Source organism: Ptychodera flava, chromosome 14 (assembly GCF_041260155.1).
Source record: "Ptychodera flava strain L36383 chromosome 14, AS_Pfla_20210202, whole genome shotgun sequence".
NCBI classification, from domain to species: domain Eukaryota; kingdom Metazoa; phylum Hemichordata; class Enteropneusta; family Ptychoderidae; genus Ptychodera; species Ptychodera flava.
The window spans coordinates 26,475,224-26,495,951 of NC_091941.1; the positions used below are offsets into that span (position 1 = coordinate 26,475,224).

Sequence of the window (20,728 nt, forward strand, 5' to 3'; positions counted from 1 at the left end):
GTCCCCGGGGCGCGTTCTACCTTAAGTATAAACGGTTTAAGGTGCGTTAATGTAAAAAGGCGTTGCGTAAAGAAATCCACAAGGTTTTGCCGATCAAAGGAAACTTTGGGATGACAATGACAAGATGCTTTAGGATATGAGAGAGACATTTCAGGACGATATATTAAATTATCCGTCCCTGATGAAAGATGAACTTGCAAACATGGGCATAACGTTTTTATGCCCAATCGACTTTAACAGCTTGGTTCCTGCGAGACTTTTTTCAGCTGCACAACACAAAATTGCATCGCAGCTCACGAACGTATGGTAGTTCCTAAGAAATGCATGAATGAAAACCAATTTGAAGCCATTTAATCGTTCAACTCCAGCGACTACCTTTTACGCCTTTCTTTTATAAAGTTAACGTCAGTACCCTTAGCAGAGTGCTACTAAAATACAACTTCACAATGCTCTTAAAGTTCTTCATAAATGTGTTTATCAGTTCCCGTCAAGATTTCTGCAACCCTCGAGTTACAGTGGACAAAGAACTTAAATACACCAGACACGATACACGGACCATAGACTCTTTATACACTCGGCGTTGCGGCTGAATGCTTGCATTCTACAATTTAATAGGTAAATCCTCAATCTTTCGTAATTTTTACACCTGAGTTCCGCATTAACCGACAATGCCATTCACCAAAACATTCCCTTCACCCCAACGAGTCTGAGCTATTCTCCCAACCAGTCTGACCCCTTCTCCGTCTTTTGCAATGTTTATCATATTAATTTTCGTCGGCCTGACATAAAACGAGAGTAAGTTGCGCTACCGAGATATAGCTTTATAATATTTAATATTCTCATTTGGGGTTGTGTATTTATTGTTCTGGTTGGTGATAATCTGACATCGCTTTGTCTCCAAGTTTCATGACCCTGCGATACCCCGGGGCGATACCCAGTATCTATAACATTCTTCAACATAATTGACTGAGATACTGGTCTTTCTGGAATAGAAACTTTTAAGCTTTACTTGCCCTTGGGAAATTTGACCGGAAATAAATGTCACATTGTCGTTCAAATACAAAACATGTACTTTCGTCGTCCATGAGTAAGATATGCAACACTACCAAAGGTATTCTTAGGGCAAAATTTTGTTCAATGTTACGCTAACTTCAAAACTTCGTGGTTTTTCTCGTTCAAATGCCGAAAATCTCGCTAATATTTCATCTTATTTTGTTTTATTTTGTTTGTGTTAAAACGTCTCACTTCGCTCATTGTTGAATAGTTTGAATCACGTTGCTGACGTGGCAATGTGAAATGATTTAACCCCCCCCCCCCAATTTGTCTCTCGTGACATGTAGCAGCCTTCGTGTGATTGTGACTGAGTTCCACGTGGCTCGGCATGTTTTGTTGGCAGTTTTCCAGTACTATGAAGAGTTAAATTATATATCACCCTTTGTCTGAACATAAGCCCTGGAGCGAGACCTAGGGTCTGTGGTCTGACTAATAAAACCCGTTGATATATTTTTTGCTTCACCAGACCGGACCCGTTGACAAAAGCGAAAAACGTCTGTTTAGGAGTCAGCATAGTTGTTCTATGTCATTTGTCAAATGGTCAGTCGTCCTTCAAAGGTCAGACGTGAAACTCCCGCTAAACAGTGACTTAGTTTTGCTATTGTTTTGACCTCCGCGGGCCACTTACCATTGTCAGAGCTCAGACGAATACAGCATTGTGAGTAAGACCAGCCACTCAAATTTGATGACGTCATAATTCCAACTTAGTAACATTACGGCGCTTACTGACAACAACAGCTAAAAGGCTATACAAAGAATTTAAAATTGTAAAAAGGCATAATAATACTAGATTTTCGTGCGTTCTTATCAGGGTTCCAGACTGTAACCTTTGCGCAAGCGCAGAATTATTTCAAGGCGTTGAGTAATCAAAGCGTGATTTTGCACAAAAACTGCTGATGTCAACATTTCTGGAGATATCATTACAAATTCGTTGCTGACAGTCAAACTTGTCAGAATTTTGTTGCTCTTCGATCAAGAGGTGGTCTAAGTCTTTTTGCAGTTGAAAACCATTGAAAAATTTCTACTATGGGAGAACCTCAAAAGCAGGTGAGACAACGCAGCTCAATGTTAGAGGGCGCTGTATTTAAACTTTATTAAAATTGTAAATTCGTCGCTTTTCTCCCTTAGCTATTGAAATTCTTGGATTCAAACAATGGCAGGACGCACATCTGGACTATTTTTTCCAAGCCAGAATCTCGTTTAATCAAGTCCGAATCTTACACTTGTGTCAAGACATCGAGGGGTGCCGTCACGTCCGGACAAATTATTACTCTTCGTTGTATTCATCCCGTGCCCTAATTTGTCATACTAATATGAGACCTGTTTTTGCCTGAGAAACGCGCGGTGTACTTGTAACTACCACTCAGGGTTGCATCATGATAAGAGGAATGTATGTCAGTATATATGGTGTATGTATGTATGTATGTATGTATGTATGTATGTATGTATGTATGTATGTATGTATGTATGTATGTATGTATGTATGTATGTATGTATGTATGTGTATGTGTGTGTGTGTATGTATGTATGTATGTATGTATGTATGTATGTATGTATGTATGTGTATGTGTATGTGTATGTATGTATGTATGTATGTATGTATGTATGTATGTATGTATGTATGTATGTATGTATGTATGTACATACATATATATATATATATGTGTGTGTGTGTGCGTGTGTGTTTGTGTGTGTGTATCTATCTATGTATGTGTGTATATATGTCTTTGTGTCTATGTATGTATGTATGTATGTATGTATGTATGTATGTATGTATGTATGTATGTATGTATGTATGTATGTATGTCATTATAATTCGAGAACCAGCTCATGTAACGATGCTCCAGGGTGGTGAAAGGATGAACAGTACATGTAACAAACAAGACTGATTAAATTCAATAAACTCACATCGTACGGCACCTAGTGACCTATGTATGTATGTATGTATGTATGTATGTATGTATGTATGTATGTATGTATGTATGTATGTATGTATGTATGTATGTATGTATGTATGTATGTATGTATGTATGTATGTATGTATGTATGTATGTGTATTTTCCCTCTATGTATGTATGTATGTATGTATGTATGTATGTATGTATGTATGTATGTATGTATGTATGTATGTATGTATGTATGTATCTATCTATCTATCTATCTATCTATCTATCTATCTATCTATCTATCTATCTATCTATATCTATATATCTACAGTGTGTCAATGTATCTATGTTCGATGACGAGTTTTGATGTATTTGTAATTCAGTCGACATTACCATTAAGTGATTTAACTTGTTTTTCAAATATGTCCAATTGTGATAACACCCTGACTAGGACAATAGTTCCTTGCATGAACATTGACAGCACAGAAGGGTCTCTTCATAAACGGTCCGTTTGAGACGAACCATATATAGTGATTTTTCTTAACTCTTTAGATTGTTTGATATCACCCTACAGTTCATCCGCCGTCATTTTCACGTGGTTTTGCAAAGGGCTTTGCTTTTCCTGTCGTTTTAATAGACAGGCTTTTGCTCAGACTGGCGGGACACATTGTTGACATATGGAAGTTAAAATTTTATCTGTGTCACACATTTTGCATTAATATTAGCAATGAATGAGTCATCTCAACCAACACTGCCGATTCATAAACGTCTAATACGATGGCTGTCGTCCCATGTCGTTCGTAGAACGGTAGATTGTGCAACACGCGTGATATGTTGTTGGTCGGCATAGTAACTTACAGTTCCAACCGGTATGGACACTTGAATTTTTTTCATACAAATAACTCCAAAATTTGCTTTTAAGTTTACGTTTGATCGACTCGTCTTACAATGACGTCATCGTCTATATTTAGAACGGTCCCCCTATATAAATCGCGGGCAAGGGCATTTTGTCAAAAGAGCTCCAAACGACCGTGGTAGACGTTGACGTATGCGCATGCGCACTAGATGTAGGTCGAAGTGATTCATCGCTTTCTATTGTATACAAACAAGCGCTGACGTTTGTAACTTTCAGCATCGATTTCGCCGACATATGCCTTTGCCCCGACGTCGAATTGGGCCGAACGCAGTGTCAAAATCACCCTTTTGACGAATAGAATGGAAGGAGAGTGTACTCAAGAGGTCAACTTTCTGCAATCATCCATTTGTGAGCGTGCTAACAGGTGTTTAAGTGAAATAAGTAACCAGGTGGGTACTATGACATGACGTAATTCTTGGCGGGTGTATGTTTACGTCTATTGTGAAATACGGCCAACGTTCTCGAAACGTCTTCCTTTGAAATGGCGCCAAGCGCCTTCTCAGAGGCGAAGGTTGCGTAAGTATTTCGCAGTACACGCATACTCATGTCGAACTAAAATACTTAGACAGTATTTAAGTCCAGTAGTTTGCCTTTTTTCGATTATTATCGGAGTTAGCCATGTTAACTGCTAATGTTACGCAATATTTCAGCAATATTGCATAACGTTAATTAATATATACTGTCGGACCTCTGGACCTCATGAGCATTTTATTTTTTTGTCGAAGGCGGTCGCTAAATTTTCGGATTGAACTTAAGACATGTTTTCGAGATGATCGAATGGCTCTTCCGGCATCTGTCTTGCCCGGGTCACTCCTTATCTGATGAATATTCCCGGGGTCTGGAAAAAAAAAGCAGCCAACCGAGTAAAGACAGCATCATTACTTCCAACGTGGCCTGTGTGTGCGCGCGCATGCATCCAACCGGGGTGGGCGAGAACGGCACGGCGAAATTCATAACCTATGAAATCATTGTTAATCGATACATTGGATTGCCGCAGGACACTCCTCGCAAGCCTACAGCAATTAGGGGTATTTTATCTAATTGACCAAAACAGCTATGACAATGCTCAAACTTTCTTTCATGTTGAACTGGTAGAAAATAAGGCCCAGCAATATTTCATATCGCAACCGTGGATTTGATTATTTTCACTGCCATTTGCCTGATTAACTTGCCAACACATAGTTAATCATCGGAATTTGAGACCAACGCCCTTTAGCGGTTAGATTGAAATGTTTTACTGACATCGTCATTTATTGGTATAACCTCTGTGTACTTTTTTCCGAAGGTTTGCACCGGTCTGACCGTGACGAATCTCAACTGTTCGCAAGTCAGTTGTGGGTCAAATACTAATACTTGAAAACTAAACTACACCGCTATTTAATGATGACCGGGGCAGGGTATCGTGGCGCCCGAGTTTCCATGCGATATTCGTAATATCCGTGGAATATAAAGAAGATGTTCGCAAAAAAGTCATCCAAACGAGACTTTACATCCTGATCTTACTGACTTTTGAACTTGACCTCGCATCGGCCCTGAATATATTCGAAAATTAAATAAGAGGTATTTCTGTCAAACAGCTATCTCAAAGCTAATATTATTATGGAAGGTATACAGTGACCTTTTTTCAGTGTGAAATTCTGTCGGTTTTTTTTTCGCGGAAGCTGTGAAGGTCTCATTGATCGATAATCTGTATTGTTCTCTAAGTTGCCTCCTAACGAGCTGAAATAATCAAACACATGTATCGCGAAAATACAAGAGGACAGAACGGATGTAAAAACAACAAACTGAAGGACCTCGTTATCACTCGAGGACACTTTCAAGGCCCCTGGAAGGCGGGAAATACAGTACGTTGGCAATGTTCGTTGATCCATAAATTTATTCCTTTTTTTCTATTGTCACGTGTCTCTGCTCATATAATTTGATTTTTTTATCAAACCAGTCGAACTCAATTTGAACTCAGAGTAACTGAATGAGAAATATGTTTTAGAAATAGAAAGTACCGCGCCGGCACTGTTCCGAATAATGTTTCTCGTCGTGTGCGCCGTTACTGGGCAAATTATATATTGAGTTTAGTTATGAATCGTTTACTTCAAATTTCCACGAAATTCGTCAGAGGAAACAAAATATACAAACCTCTCGAACTGGAAAGCCGTTCTTTGCTCCAAAGATGTTTCAGAGCTGTAATAAGGGGCCTGTCTGGAATAAAAATTGTAACAAAGGCCAATAAAATGCCATAGATGCAGTGACGAATAAAATTAGGGAGCAACCCAGAAATCATATAAAATAAAACTGAACGACTCTTAATTTTTTTTGAAAAACATCAAAGAGTCGGCGAAAAAAAAAAACACGTCAAGTATATTATTTCGCATTATACATACCTGATGGCTCCCTTTTTGGAAGCAAGTGTGCCTTTCGCCTCTTTATTACACTCCTCCGATATTTGATTTTTGGCAACATATGCAAAAGTAATAAAGGATATGATGACAGCTTTAATAGCTCAGAAAAATAGTGTGATTGATTGCCCAATGCTCTTTTGAAAATATTTTTCTTTCGCGTGTTTCCAATTACGTCTGGCTTAAACGTACGATTATAACGGTTCGGGGTCGAAAGATACCAGTTCAGCTAAGAACTGCTGGGTTGGTGCCAAATCGTCGATATTTGGCACAAATATATCAAGCTGATTTCACCGACAATTATCACCGTCATGCATGGATACATGAAAATTTCAGCAAAATCCTGTTTGCGCGACGCAGGGGCGTATCACCTGGTAATGATGACTATGTGAAATTCCTGAGACCTGAGTAGAAATGGGACATTGAAGTTGTTATGGAAGATCACGATGACGCTTAGCAACCTGTGCATGGTTTAGTTGCCATGGTTGCATCCGCCCGCTTTCGCAAACTATACAGAGACAAGCATATATAATTCCCTAATTAGCTCTGCACGTATATTCTCCATGCATTATGCTGTCTGTGTCATTTGGGGGCGTGGCTTGTCAAAAGAAAATCAAACACAAACGGGGAAAAAAACTGGTCCATAGTTCAAGAATATTAGCACAATGAGACGAGATAGACATTTTCGCAGTCACGAGTCCGTGGCTGATTTGTTGGTCTGCAACTGATTCCTGAGAGAGTCACCAATAATTTATAATAATAAACTTTCACCGATATAAAAGTGATCTGGGTTCAGACTGGCCTTGACGCTCGTCGTATGTCAGACAGCTCGGATGCCTTTCCAGTTATTCATCAATGTCAGTTACCATAGCTACAGCATATCAAAATCGGTTTCGTCTTTTGGCGGTAGAGGGCGCGCTTCATTGCGGCATCACGTTTACACACTGTCGGGTCACAGTGCCCTCTGAAGTGCCAACTCCGTGTGACTGGCGTATGTATATGTTTGATAGCCTGATAACCTTCTTGTAATGAGTAAGCCGACCAGCTCGACTTCACCCAAATTGATCAAATTAGGGGAGTAGGATGATGATCCTTTAGGACAAACAAACGATCTTTGCAACCACTGTTGGTCAATTTTATCATTGTTTGTTTTTAATACTCTTTTCCGTTATGGCTCACCACCTGTTGACAGTGTGCTTCCGTGACAGTAGCCTGCTTGAATCACTCACAGGTCAATGAACCCTAGAATGTAATGCACGATGGAAAGTGTGTCCCAAATTAGGACGGCTACACTGCCGGCCGTAAAGAATATTGGATTTAGAGTCACGCAATTGTCGGGAAAATTGAGGTCAGCATCTAGGGTCTTGCCGAGAGGGGGTAACATAGCAAGTCTTTCAGGCCACAGAATGGTGCCAATGTTTGGGGACCCGATTATTTGTTGTTCCCTTGACAATGAGCTGATCGGCTCCCACAATTGAATGCTTATCCCGGTATAGACGGTTTCGAGATTGCACTATAATATCATGTACAGGTGTTAACATATTTGAGCCGCTGGAGGGCGCGCGCGTCATCCATGTATAGCCATCGACACTCAAGTGTTTATTTTGCAGGAGATGATCTTTCTCTTAAAGGACCAGTGGGTGTAACTTTTTTAAGGTTTTTTCAGTATTTATTTATGTCAACTGCAAGTTCTTTTTGTACTCCCTAAAATATTGTGAAATACGCGATATTTAGCTCGTCAACAAGTGTAAAATGCACTGTTATTGTTTACTTTTGAATTCAGAATTCACTTGTCAGCACAATGTAGTTTACAAATGTACAGCCTGTGTTGAGACGCTGAACACTGTGTATCGCAATGCGCTTTAAGGAATAGGGCATGACGCTTTATTTGAGATTAAAAATAAAATTGATGAAAAAAGTATCAAGAGTTCAAGTTACCGGCCCTTGATCAACGTCGAACTCAGTAGCTTTCGTATCGAAACAGGAGAATTCACGAGAAATCAGGTGATAGTAACAGGTGCTAGCGCTGTCATGGGAAAGGGGTATCCATGCATCAAGCGTGTTTCAAAAATCATGGAAAGGGGAAACTTAAGGTGGTTTTATTCATCATAATGGTCCGTGCATACAAGAAAATGATCATTATAAACATTTTCCAAAGTATTTGCCCGTTGAAGGAAAATAATATCTTATCTGATTCTCAAAACTGACAAAAAGGTAAAATAAAGAGTCTCCTATTTTCAGAACATGTTCTAGGATTTACAGGCATGGGAGTGCTAAATTTAAAAAAACATGAGATTGTTTTAAATATTGACGTGACACGTCATCAGTACACTTTGTTTCCAAAGATCATTAGCTTTCTCCAGACATGTACTACACGAAAGTTAGTTAAGACAAAAATAGTGGACTACATTGATGTGTTAATACAAAACGATTTCATTGATCTATTCAGCATTGGTACAGCTGTAACTCTATTCAAATATTATCTCTCCCTCTCCTGGACATTGTAAATTAGGGATGTGTTTTGGTTTGGTTTGATTTTCTCCTGTATTTCTGAAAAAGACGTCGTTTTGAAAAAAGGTCCCGGCAAAGGGTAGCGGAAATTTAACCATGGATACCCAGCCATCCTGGGAGTGCCAGCGCTTGGCGTAATCAATGACTACCAACTTAACCGAAAAAATGAACAAGCATTAATGTAGACATATAGTGAAGGACATCCGGCTCAAAACATTGCCAGGAATGCTATCGGTTGTTATCGTAAACGGTTAATACGTCGCAAAATTCAATCACACCGATCGACAATACTACGCTGTGACCCACACAACCAACGGAAATCTGCCGCGTGTAACTTTGGCGTGTGCGGTATGTTCATCACTACATGTGAATCAAAACTCACATTCAGTCATAAATAGTTAACCCAGTGTAAGATAGTCATCAAACACTGTTATATGTTTAAAGCAAAAGCTCCATGAAGATAAACTAAATTTTATGAGTTAGAATGGGTAAGTCCCACAGACAAGTGTCTTCGTATGATACTTAATGTTTCTGAGCAGATCCAGTGTTTCCGGAGTTAACCATGTGTTGAAGCGTTTTTAGCCATGGAAAGACAATGGACTTTTTGACAATAGCAAAGGAAAAAGTTTCGAATAGATGGAATAGATGCGGTGTTGAACCGTGTTCTTGTTCGTCTCGGTTTACCCAGACTGCACTTCAAGGCTCTCGTTGGAATTCCTCTTATGGTCGTCACCGCGCGGTGGCTCCCTTTCTTATCGATCGGATCTGTGTGACTAAGTAGACGTCACCGAAATAGCGTTTCCTGCCCCATAGTCATTGTATTGGTCGCTCATGTGAAGCTCAACTCAAAAGAATCTTGAAGCTCCAATAGATTTAGCTTCAATCCATGGGACACTGGTACGTAGAATGCGCCTGGGGGACAGGTATATTCGGACTCTCAAACTTTTACAACATTCTCTTAGCCTTCCACTTGTAGGGGCTCATTTTGAAGCTCGGGTAGTAAATAAATAGTTCAACCGGCTTAGTTTTATGAAAATCAGTAATTTTATCCCCCCCCCCCGAGATAACACGGGGATGGCGGCCATTTTTTTATTTTCAAATATTGGTAATATCGGGTATTTAGTTTCTCTAGTACTAAAATTTGCACGATGATCCCTGATTTTTATTCTTTATTTTGAAAAAGAACTGTTGAAAGTTTACTTGAAGATAGTTCAAGTCTTTCATATTCGAGGTGCGAATTACCTGAGTATACAGATTGGAGAGTTAAAATTTGATTCAATCAAACTACCTGAAAGTCTCATGAGTATTTCAACATAGTCACAGATAAGGCATGAGGAAACATAGTCACATTGACTACGCCGCTCGCATGGTTCGTGACACAGAATTTCCTTTATTCCAAGCAAAGTCGATTTCTTTGTGAAATTCGTTCCATTGTACTTTTGTTCGGTGAAGGTGTACTTTGCTCGGGCGTTTGGGGGCGTCTTCCTGTACAAGGGGAACCCCCTGACATAAGTACGCCTACTGTCCATATCGTGAATAAAAAAGTCTTCGTAAACTTTGCTTTTTCAAAAAAGAACACTACATTTCAATATTATTATAAGATAACTAGACAAGCATCTTGGAGATTACTTTTTAGCTCTGATGTACACAGCTACTTTAAATACTTTTCACATTGTTATACCGCCGCGTAACTGCATGCTGGCTTCTTTTGGCTAGAACAGAGCGCCACCTGTGATGACACCATGAGATGACACTTTAACATTTTTCTAGGATTCTGTGAGTGATCGTTCGCTTTTGTCATAGTGTTCACTAAAATCGAGGAGAATGTCTCATCGCGTTTGTTATTTTAAGATGATTCGGAACTCGGATGTATGTTGATTTCTCCGGAATCTTTACGGGCGCGCTACGCAAAGTGGCTGCATCATCATAATTAATGGGGCCTAACACCCCCCACCCCCCAAAAAATAAAGTGTTTTCATTGTCTTTACAATGTGTATGTTACAGATGGGAGTGAGAGTTGGCAATTTCAGCCACTTTTTAAGGCATCGGATTTACATAAATCTTAGCTTTTGCTTTATGTTGTCAATATTGCCTGGTGACAAATCAAGTTGCATCCTTCAGAGAAACAGGAGGTACGTTGACTCTGTCTGTCACCCAGTCCCTTCAGCACGCATTTCAAAATCATCATCATCATGCCTTGCACAAGCGACTGGCCGATGAATGAAGACATATATGGAAAATACAAAATCACACATTTCGTTCAAGAAAATGTCGGAACAATAGTTAAATCAGCATATTTCTTTCTTGCATGAGTTTTACAGAATAGAATATCTTTTTTAAACTTCAAATTAACAACGGCTTCAACTTTTGAAAACTTTTTTCCAGTATCATGGGGTCAAATGATGCGGTTCCAAGATAATGGCAATGATACGACAAGTATTTTCTTGCATTTCTTCATGCAAGTTAATGGGATGGGATGTGAGCTAACGCCACACTACGTGGAAATTATTTCGCCCGGGCGAAAGCAAAATTTCACAACGAAGTCGTACGAGAGTAACAAAGTCTGTATAAAATGACACAAGCTTATCTTTTTTGCTTCGTAATGAGTGATGAATATTACAAAGAGAAATTATTAATATGTTGTAAACAGTCAAGATTTATATCTCTAATCTATTCTTGACTCTCATTTTTAATTAATTATTCCTTTCTTGTGTTTTTTTCTGCAAACTTGTAAGTTACATACCTAAAACCTACGTAAGAACAGGGGGAATGGTTAAACATCAAAATTATTGAATGAAAGGGTTCTTAAGTTTCTTCCGAGCGACAATTGACTGAAAAGGACCCATCAAGATGGCGCCTTCATATAAAACATGTACGTTTCTGTCACTTTGTTTGTTCATATTAAAATTAAAAGACAAATTTTAGGGCTGGCTCTATAACATGGAAGTGGGCCAGGTTACCGAAAACGCACACTAGCTTTCATAATTTCATTTTGTAGTTTATCAGCTATAATACATTCGGCTTTCGAAAAGCATTAAAACGAAATTATTTTGAGTAATTAAAGTTAGCCCTTTACGATTATGTTCTCGCTGAAGTGTTGTATGTCGGAGTATATATGGCATGGCTATAGAAAGAATGTTGTTGTTAAAATAAGTCTGACATTAAGCCATTTCGGAAAAAAATTAATGTACGTGTACTTAACCAACCTGTAAAACACATCAACACCGTATTGCACGGGCGTACTTATTTATCCATTACATATGCTGGACTTTCGATCGACGAACGAATTCCAAATCTCGTTTGATCAAAGGCTCTCCCCCGACACTATTAAAACACATTGGCGAATGAATGCATCATGTCAAGTTTGTCATGGTAACTGAGTTTTTCGCGAACGAATGAAGTTTTCTTTCTTTCATTTTTTACGTTTATCGGTCTTTTTTCGTCATTTTTTCCACGGACGGTGGCGATGCGTCTGAATAAAAATAGGGTGATGACATCATCTTTCTGGGTAAAACTGTCATTTGATTGGTCAAACAGGCAGCTGAGTACAATGCGATTGGCTGACAAGAAATCAACTTACAGGCAAAGAAGTCGCAGAGGAAGGGAGGGACAATGGCGTTAAATATCCCAACTTGTCATTTTTTTCCATTAGCATTGGCATTTTTGTCGTTGCAATGAACAAATATCGCGCCATTTTACAAATGTTCGTACTCCATTCGCTGTTGTCGATTTTCCTAACGTGGCAGGACACGCGATTAGAATGATCATTCTGAGGGATTTTCCATATTTAAGCCCGGACCAAAATTACCCTACACCTCATCGATTTCAAGACCAAGCACTCGCCTGGATGTATAAAACGCGGAGATGGCACCCTACGAATGGCACAAAGCGAATCGAAGTGTTGAAGTCAATTCTAGTTTCTCGACTGCCCTGACCGGTCCCAGCAAACTTGTAAAACACACTCAGTGGTTCTTCTATCGTGACTTCTCTGTTCACTACTAAACAGTAAAGAAACACTCGGCCAACGTACAACTTCCTACTCAAAGAGGCAACTTTACTTCAACTGTGAGTTCTAGACTTACAAGATAAACATATGAAATATAGTGTTGATCATAAACAGAAACTTATAACTGAACTTTCCTCCAGACTGTCGATTTGTTGTTTTGATTTGTTTGGTTTATTCTTTTTGTCGTTAACTAGGCTGTATGATTTAAAAGTTCAATTTCTTTAAAATCTCTCAACCCAGGAAAACATCATGACTAGAGCGAGACCAGACGGCGAGAATTGCGGAGACGAGAGGCCTAGTGCCGCCATGATTTTGCTGCAAGCTTGCGGCAGCGACGCCGACTGTGTCCAGACAGAGCAGGTTTACCAGGACGGCGACCTCGCCGTCCTCGGTGTAGCCAACGAGAAATCAGAAACTTCGTTGACGGCTGTACTCAAAGAAGAAATCAAATACACCATCCAAACGAAGAGACTTGCGAGGGGACTTTCTGAGCTGAAGGTGGAGCAGCCTGCACCAAAGAGGGAAAAGGTAGGCGAATATTCACATCGTTCCTTTCGCTTCGTGTACGCCCATAGCTTGAAAGTTTCCGTGCGGCGCGCATAGTGTTGCCTACCACAATTCCTACAGCGGTGGGTATGTGCTTAAGCCAGCTAGCTCTTCTCAACGAAGAAGGGTGTATATAGCATGCCCTCTATAGCAGTTGGCAATGTTGCATTCAAATTTTGAACCGAACAATGATTCGAATAGCACGGTATTGAGTCAGTGCAAGTCGGCATACAACCTTTTTGTGACGTTAGAAGAACTGCTTCATACTAATTTGGCATGTTTATATGAACTTCATATTATGTCGGCATGCAACAGACTACCTTTACTGTTCACATAAAACAATGAAAAAAATGGCAGCCGAACATTAGTGACAGGTAGCGGTACTAATTTTCCCGCTCAAGTGGCCCCTGGTACTACATACGTGCAGTGTTATCCAAAAGGTACGCCAGCAGCCCTGGTCGCTGCCGTTCCATTGTCGGTAAACCACAGGGTCAACTGACCCAGGTGACCGAGGGACTACATTGACGTAATCCGTGATCGTAATTTATCCCGACCAACAAACAAAACTCTAAATGAAATCAAGAAAATAATGAACTTCGTTCACATTGTTATGGTGTTCCCTATCGATGTAAAGAGTTAATCATGGTCGCCCGTTAGACAGGCTGCCAGTCCGGATAAACTTCAATAAACAACGTTTCTTTGCCAAGTTTGCATTGGTACCGGACCATTTCTCTGAAGCGCTTAAAATATATCAAAATTAACTACTCAAGTCAGCACATTTCAACACTAATTTGGCGGTTGCCATTCTGCAAAGCAATGAAATAAATGGTTTGTTTTCTTTAACTGGTGATAATTCTTTGAAGTAAAGCAACTTCGGGGAAATCCGTAGTCAAATTTCGATCAGGTGACAACACGTGTCGTAACATTTACCTCAGTACCTGCCAATGCTCGGCTTAAGCCACGGCATTTCACTTACAAGGCGGCAGAAGAACGATGGACGAATGTCGTGCCACGTCTACCGCCCGGAAGCTCGATGTCTGTGCGTGGGAGGACTAGGCCAGGGCCGGGAAACGAATCATATCAGATTACGCCGTCTGTGTGGGTATGTACTGCCTGCCCTGGTTCATGAGGTTGGTGTTATTTCGTTTTGATTGGTCACTGCACCGCACGATTCAGAATGAACAGTATATCAACGCAGTACTCAAGCTGCAAGGAAAGTTTCCAAGCGTTTTGTGATGTTTTCACTTTATACCATCAAATGACACCTTCGACAGAACTTACGTGACGGTAGTAGAATCAACAAAGGTAATACCTGTGTGGTTTCACTTTACTCAGGTTTAGTTTTTTTGTACTGGGGTAAAAAATCATGATGGCGGGTTTTGCAGTACGTGTCAGAGGTCGTTAATGTTGTTTTCAATGTCCCCGGCACTCGGAGCAGTATCGGAACCATCAGAGCCGGCTCAAATTCGGCTCGGAAGAAGAAAACGCCCTGAACAAAATTTACAAAGAAATTCGAAAATGACCGGGCCAAAATCTCAAAATCATGTTCTACTTTCGCTATAGTATGTTAGCTCGTGACGATGAAAATTTAATCATTTCCTGTTTCATAATAAATAACCATCCGCCCGTAAGTTTGCATCTTAGAATTCCGAATTTGCCGATACATCAAATTCATGACAACTGCTATTCTGTGTATTCTTTCGACGGGGAAAACGACAATTTTAGATTTTGCCCAAAATGAAGACAATGAAAACTTAATTTTCCGGATAGGTGTTTAATATGTCCATATAAGCCCTGTTGAGACTACAAAGGAAGTCAAAATCCTCTGTCCCTAAGATACATTCTTCATTAAGATAGTATGCGCCTCGAAAGTGAAAGACTTAAATTCAAACTTTTCAAAAGAACTTTAAGCCATTCTCATGTCAAAATAAAAAATAAGAATCGTCGTCACCGTGCAAATTTTGATACTAGACAAACGAATTACCCAAAATTTACCGATATTTGAAATTCAAAATGGCCGCCATCACTGTGTTAACTCTATGGAGGAAAATAAAATTTTTCAAAAAAAAACTAAGATGGTGAATTTTTTTCTTACACCAACAGCTTTAAAACGAGCGCCCACAAGTTGTAGATCAGAAAAGAATTGTAAAAGTTCGAGAGTCCGAATGTCTGTCTCCAAGGCGCGTTCTACCTTAAAACCGAATGTACTCCAATACATTTGACGTCATAATACATAATTGTTAATTATATTGATGGCACGTACATTTCCAAACAGCCAATTATCTAGCGACTATTTAAATATAATTTTCAGCGAATTGATAGTGTCTGAAACAAAAACAGCGGCAACATGTTTTTCGGGAATATCATCAAACCACATTCGCTTCCATCTCATCGTTCAACGTTTTGACATTCATATTTTGTCATTCACTACGTTGCTTTCTGGTTGGGTACGGAACGCATTAATTTCCAAATATGCATTGTTTCAAAGTAAATACATGAATTCTATTTTCAAACATGCAATTACTATGTGCTGACGCAACTATTGGTGTTGCTTTCTTTTGCTATGCATGGACGGAAGAAATTGTGGAGATTTTACTTTCGTTTTCATCCGAGGCCTCAAACATGTAGCAAGCGCACCCGTCGGACGCGTATGTGTTGATCTAATAATTTACCGAACAATTTACCCTAATTCCAGCATAGAAATAGTTCGGTCAGTGTCGACTGAGAACGATGACTGAGTGGTACCATTAAATAATGTTAACCAAATCCAAAACGTGACTAAGTATCACGCTGATCGCGTGGGACAGATCCCAGAACAAGGTGTAAGTTGGTGGCATCAAGTATTTCCACTCAGGTACTTGGTGGGTGGACATGCGTTCTCGCCGAGCTTGAAGTGCGCTCTCTGCTGTCAAAAACTTTCCAAGCTAAACCTCAAACCCACCTTGCGTAGTGTGCTTTACTCAGAACCTTTAACAATTTGTAGTCATTTGCGAGGAATAACCGCGGTTCCAGGTAATGGACAAAATATATAAATGCATACGAACGCAACTTCCGGTGGCGTTAGAGCGCCTGCGCACAATAGGGACGGACTTTTCTATATTTGGTCGACGTGGGGAATGCCTTGCTCTGAATGCGTTGGAGTGTTCTATATATGTAACTCAGCCCACGGATTCGGAATACTGTCAAGTTTGAGCTATAAAACAGGCAATTATATTCAAGCTAAGAGATTCGAGCGCTGCAGTGCGAGCGAGAAGCTACAATAGAATGGACTCTCAGCAACAAATGACCGTAGTACCTAATTTTGATCAACTACAGCCGGACGAACAGGTGGGTCACCACGTGTAGCGCGTCTGCATCACAATTTAAACCAATTCTGTATGCGTACATATAAATGTATGCATATTTATATATGTATTAATACATATTCACTCACATTGATATATTTGTACATATGTGTATATACACATATTGTTTTATATATTACGTTTCAGATCTTTACTTATTTATTTATTTTTTTTTTCACTTACAGTTGTCACCTGAAGAAGAACAGAAAAGACACGAGAGAAGAGAGAGAAACAGACTCGCTGCGACGAAATGTCGAAATAAAAAGAGAGACCACATGCTGACGTTAGAAAAGGTAAATATTGAGATATAGGCCTACTTAGAATAATCAGCACGGGTGTCTCTCATTTTGGGTCGACCTACTTAACTCGGTGAATGTAACGTCACAGCCATGGCTAACAAGGTTGATATCGCATCGGATAAGCTCAGTATAGTAACGCTGACACCGGTAAATTGAAGGTGTTGTGTTTGAAGATCGCGAGGAAAACTTAAATTAAAGTCACATCAAAATTCCATCTGCAGTGTTGCGTGTTTTATGCCCGTTGAAAAAGGTTAGAAGCGTTTGACACGCGCAGTGCGACCGACGTTCGACAACGCACACTGATAACAATGGTACTCACATTCATTGTCTGTTTCGTGGAATTCAGCTTCGAGGAAATCGCACCAGTTCGGCAAAACTGATTAAAATTTAATGCAGGTTCAAGGTCGCAAACCGCCTCTCGCGTTTTTTTCGCATTCCAGCAATCGTTAACTTTAGCTGCCTGACAAGAAAGGTACCTGACAAACGTGAACTACGGTAACACGCTGAGCCAAACCGGGACGCAGCCGCCGGTTTGTGAAATGAAATCAGCGGAATTCCTAGCTTGCGCATGCGCAGATCGCCGAACGCTTCGTTCTTTCGTTTCAAGATTTATTGAAGGTCGGTTTCAGCGTATCGATTTTCAAAGAATAGCGCTGCGCTTTCTTTTCAGCAAAATCGTTGAATTAGTCTTGTTTATTAGTCTTACTTGTTCAAGCCACATTTTCTTGAACTGGGAGCGTTAAGTGAGGGTTAGATTACTCGGAACTGTTGTTGAGTTACACAGGCGCTTGGGAATCCGTCAGCCGCGCGTTCCTCGGGAAGTCCGCCAATCAAGGGGGAGTCCTGAAAGTACGTGTAGAAATTTTCTGACCATGAGGGGCAAACCCTTGATCACGTAACAGAAATTGTCACCCAGCGAGGATGAATCATAATTAATCATGCGAGTGATCCAAATTTTTGCCACCGTAGCATCATTAACCATTTTAATTCTCCCTTACATCTGGTTATCAGTGACTTTATATCAGTGTTATCGGAACTTTAAAACTCATGTGTGATGTGTCGCATAACACGACCCGTACCGTTATCGCTGTCGTTATTATTGCGTCGTGCCGTTCGAAACTAGGCCGCCATACGGACGAACAGGTCACTGGTTTTGCCGGACAACGTTGTTACAATTTTTACTACTAAAAATTTACATAAATGCATATAATACTCAATGCAAACACACGAGAGATATATGTCGCCATCGAATTTTGTGTTAATTTGATTTTAAACAGGGGAGTCAGTGTACGTTAGGCGAAAACAAAAATTCACACCTTGTATATATTTTAATTGTTTATGATCAGCTTTGTTACACAGATCAATGAATGTAGACTTGAAATTATCTGAAAGGTCAAGCAATATTTTTTTTTGCTGATTTCCCTCCCATCAGGAAACGCATAAACTTGAGGTGCAGAAGGAATTTCTATTGGATCAAGTGGAAAAGTTACAAAGAGAAAAAGAAGAACTAACGTTCCTGCTGGATGCCCATCTGATTCAGTGTACCAGAACGAACAATGTTGCGTGTACACCTCAATGTAGCAGAGACTGTTGACGAGACATTCGTCCGATGGGAACAATTTTACGACGGAACTTTTCGATAACAAGGAGAAGATTGCTAGATTTCGCATCAGCTTGGAAAAACCTTCATTAACTGTGTATAATCAGAATCAAAATGACAGAACAAGCTTCATCATCGCTTCTGTGCTCATCTGATTGGTTAGCTTTAGCAGGTGCCGGTGGAAAGACTCGACCAATAAGAGGTCCGAATTCATATAGCGTCGCAATATTAGGAAACCGCTTAAAGGACATTTACATAACGACAGCACATGCGTTTCTTCTGGTGGCGTGTTTTTGTTCAGAAGATTTCATCTGAAGCATCGAGTACAGATCTTACAGATTATCGTCAGTTTTACTCTCATTGTATTTTTTTCTAACTCAGGCAAATTTCGGGTAATTGCTGTTGACCCCTCCAGGTGTCACAGTCAATGAAAGTTAGTATCGGTATTGTGTTCCGATGTATGATAGTCCTAAAATGTTACTCAACTGCTTATAGAGCCAAACAAACATGATTTCTTCGGATTTTGAATGTGTTGAGTGTATTTACATTTTGACTAAAAATGTACATATTATTGGCGACAGAAAATGCAAGGATTTAGGAAGGAGAAGAAATGTATAGAAGTGTAAAATCAGTGTTCATGAAACATTCAGGGGTCGAATGACGTATGCTACTTAAGGCCAGAGATGGCATCATGGCATCTTGAGACTATACGAGAGATAGTTTTCATCTCTGTCTCTTTACATTGCAATTTGCCGGCGATGTGGTGTCGCAGTCAGCCTTCCGATTAGTCACTCTGACAGTACAAAATCCCTCGCGGTTTTCGGAGAGAGTAAGGAATGTAAGTGCGATCCAGAGAAAGAAAAGGAACACACTTGTGATCACACGAAACAAAGTTCAAATATTTGGCGGTAACGCTTTCTATTTTAATGTTCGGGTATTATAATATCATGCAGACCTGCCCCAGATCACGTATAAAACTGAAAACTACAAGAAGGCTGAACAGATGACATTCTTTTTGGTCACATTACCGAAAGACTATCTTTCAAATAATATTTACAGTAAATGAGACGAATCAAGGAAGAAATTTCCAGCTCCGGGATGCCAGGACAGCGCCATTGAGAGGCAGTTCTTCACAATTCAATCCATATTTGATGACATGACACGGCTGTGACCCAAGCGTAACAAAGCAGAGGTGGAAGCTCGGCTCGTGGTCAGATTTCCCATACACGTGTCTTTGAAATATTCTTTGCAACGGGTTTCATGGCAGAAGTTCACAAAAGACACCACAATCGTTGAATTGTGCGTCAAGCAGACAGATCAAGTGTCGCGTCGCCATAGGATTTACAATCGATCAGACACCATTTCTACTGAAGGTGTATAATACAACACTATTCTCCATTGACGTGTCGACTCCAGTTTGGTCGGTCATTTCAATGGGACGGGTCCGTATAATTGACCTCACGTTTCCTAACCTTAAAAGTCAATTCCATCAAGTTTGGAGAGGAATTGGCTGTTAGTATGCCGGGGGACTTAATCATAAATTACTTTTATTGCTGACGTGGCAGCAAGCTGAAGCATTCTGCTGTAGAGTTATTTATGAAACAGAACAAATCTCATGATCATTATCATCATCATTATCATCACTACCACAACCGCCATGGGTGATGCTCATACTACCTTAGTTAGTTTCTTGCTTAACTGCAAAAATGTTACTGTCTTTCAACTTGTAGGCGAAAGCAACTTCTTTTTATCACATCGTGTGTGTTACTTAGAGTTTTACCATAGTTGTCAATATTTGTATTTTTCTAAATAAAGTTATATGGAAGAAACTATGATGGCGTGGTGCTTGATTTTCCAGAGTCTACAGAGAAGTAGAATGTTTGGTATAAGTATCGATATAAACACAAAAAGTCAGGGTCGTTCTGATACACTGGTCTCATCGGCATAACTCTCCAGGCAAAAACAGTGAAGAATGGGTTTGGAGAAAATGCGTAGACGTGACCGCATGAATTGTTTAAAGTGACTCTGAAAAATTGAAATATATTTATCTAAAGGTATATTCTTGAAGTGAAAAGAGAGGGATGGAATGAAAGACGTGATCATGATGACAATTACAAATGTATGAATTGATCATCGCCCGCTCGTAATTTACCTGTAGCCATGGTAACGACACG

The 20,728-nt window shown here is 39.9% G+C and overlaps 1 protein-coding gene across 4 annotated transcripts in view; it reads left to right on the plus strand.

Annotated features, from left to right (window-relative positions):
- LOC139149935 (cyclic AMP-dependent transcription factor ATF-3-like) overlaps positions 1-20,389 on the plus strand; it is a 35,974-nt gene extending 15,585 nt beyond the window's left edge. Inside the window, exons 1-4 of one of the 4 annotated variants that reach the window (XM_070721997.1) lie at positions 1,978-2,100; positions 13,006-13,293; positions 16,841-16,948; positions 18,387-20,389. In XM_070721997.1, the coding sequence (XP_070578098.1) occupies positions 2,080-2,100; positions 13,006-13,293; positions 16,841-16,948; positions 18,387-18,548 (579 nt within the window). In that variant the 5' untranslated portion in view covers positions 1,978-2,079 and the 3' untranslated portion in view covers positions 18,549-20,389. Of the gene's footprint in view, positions 1-1,977; positions 2,101-3,945; positions 4,245-12,329; positions 12,825-13,005; positions 13,294-16,840; positions 16,949-18,386 lie in introns of those variants that run through there. The other 3 variants (XM_070721996.1, XM_070721999.1, XM_070721998.1) reach the window with 3 other exon arrangements.
- Positions 20,390-20,728: the final 339 nt, after the last annotated feature.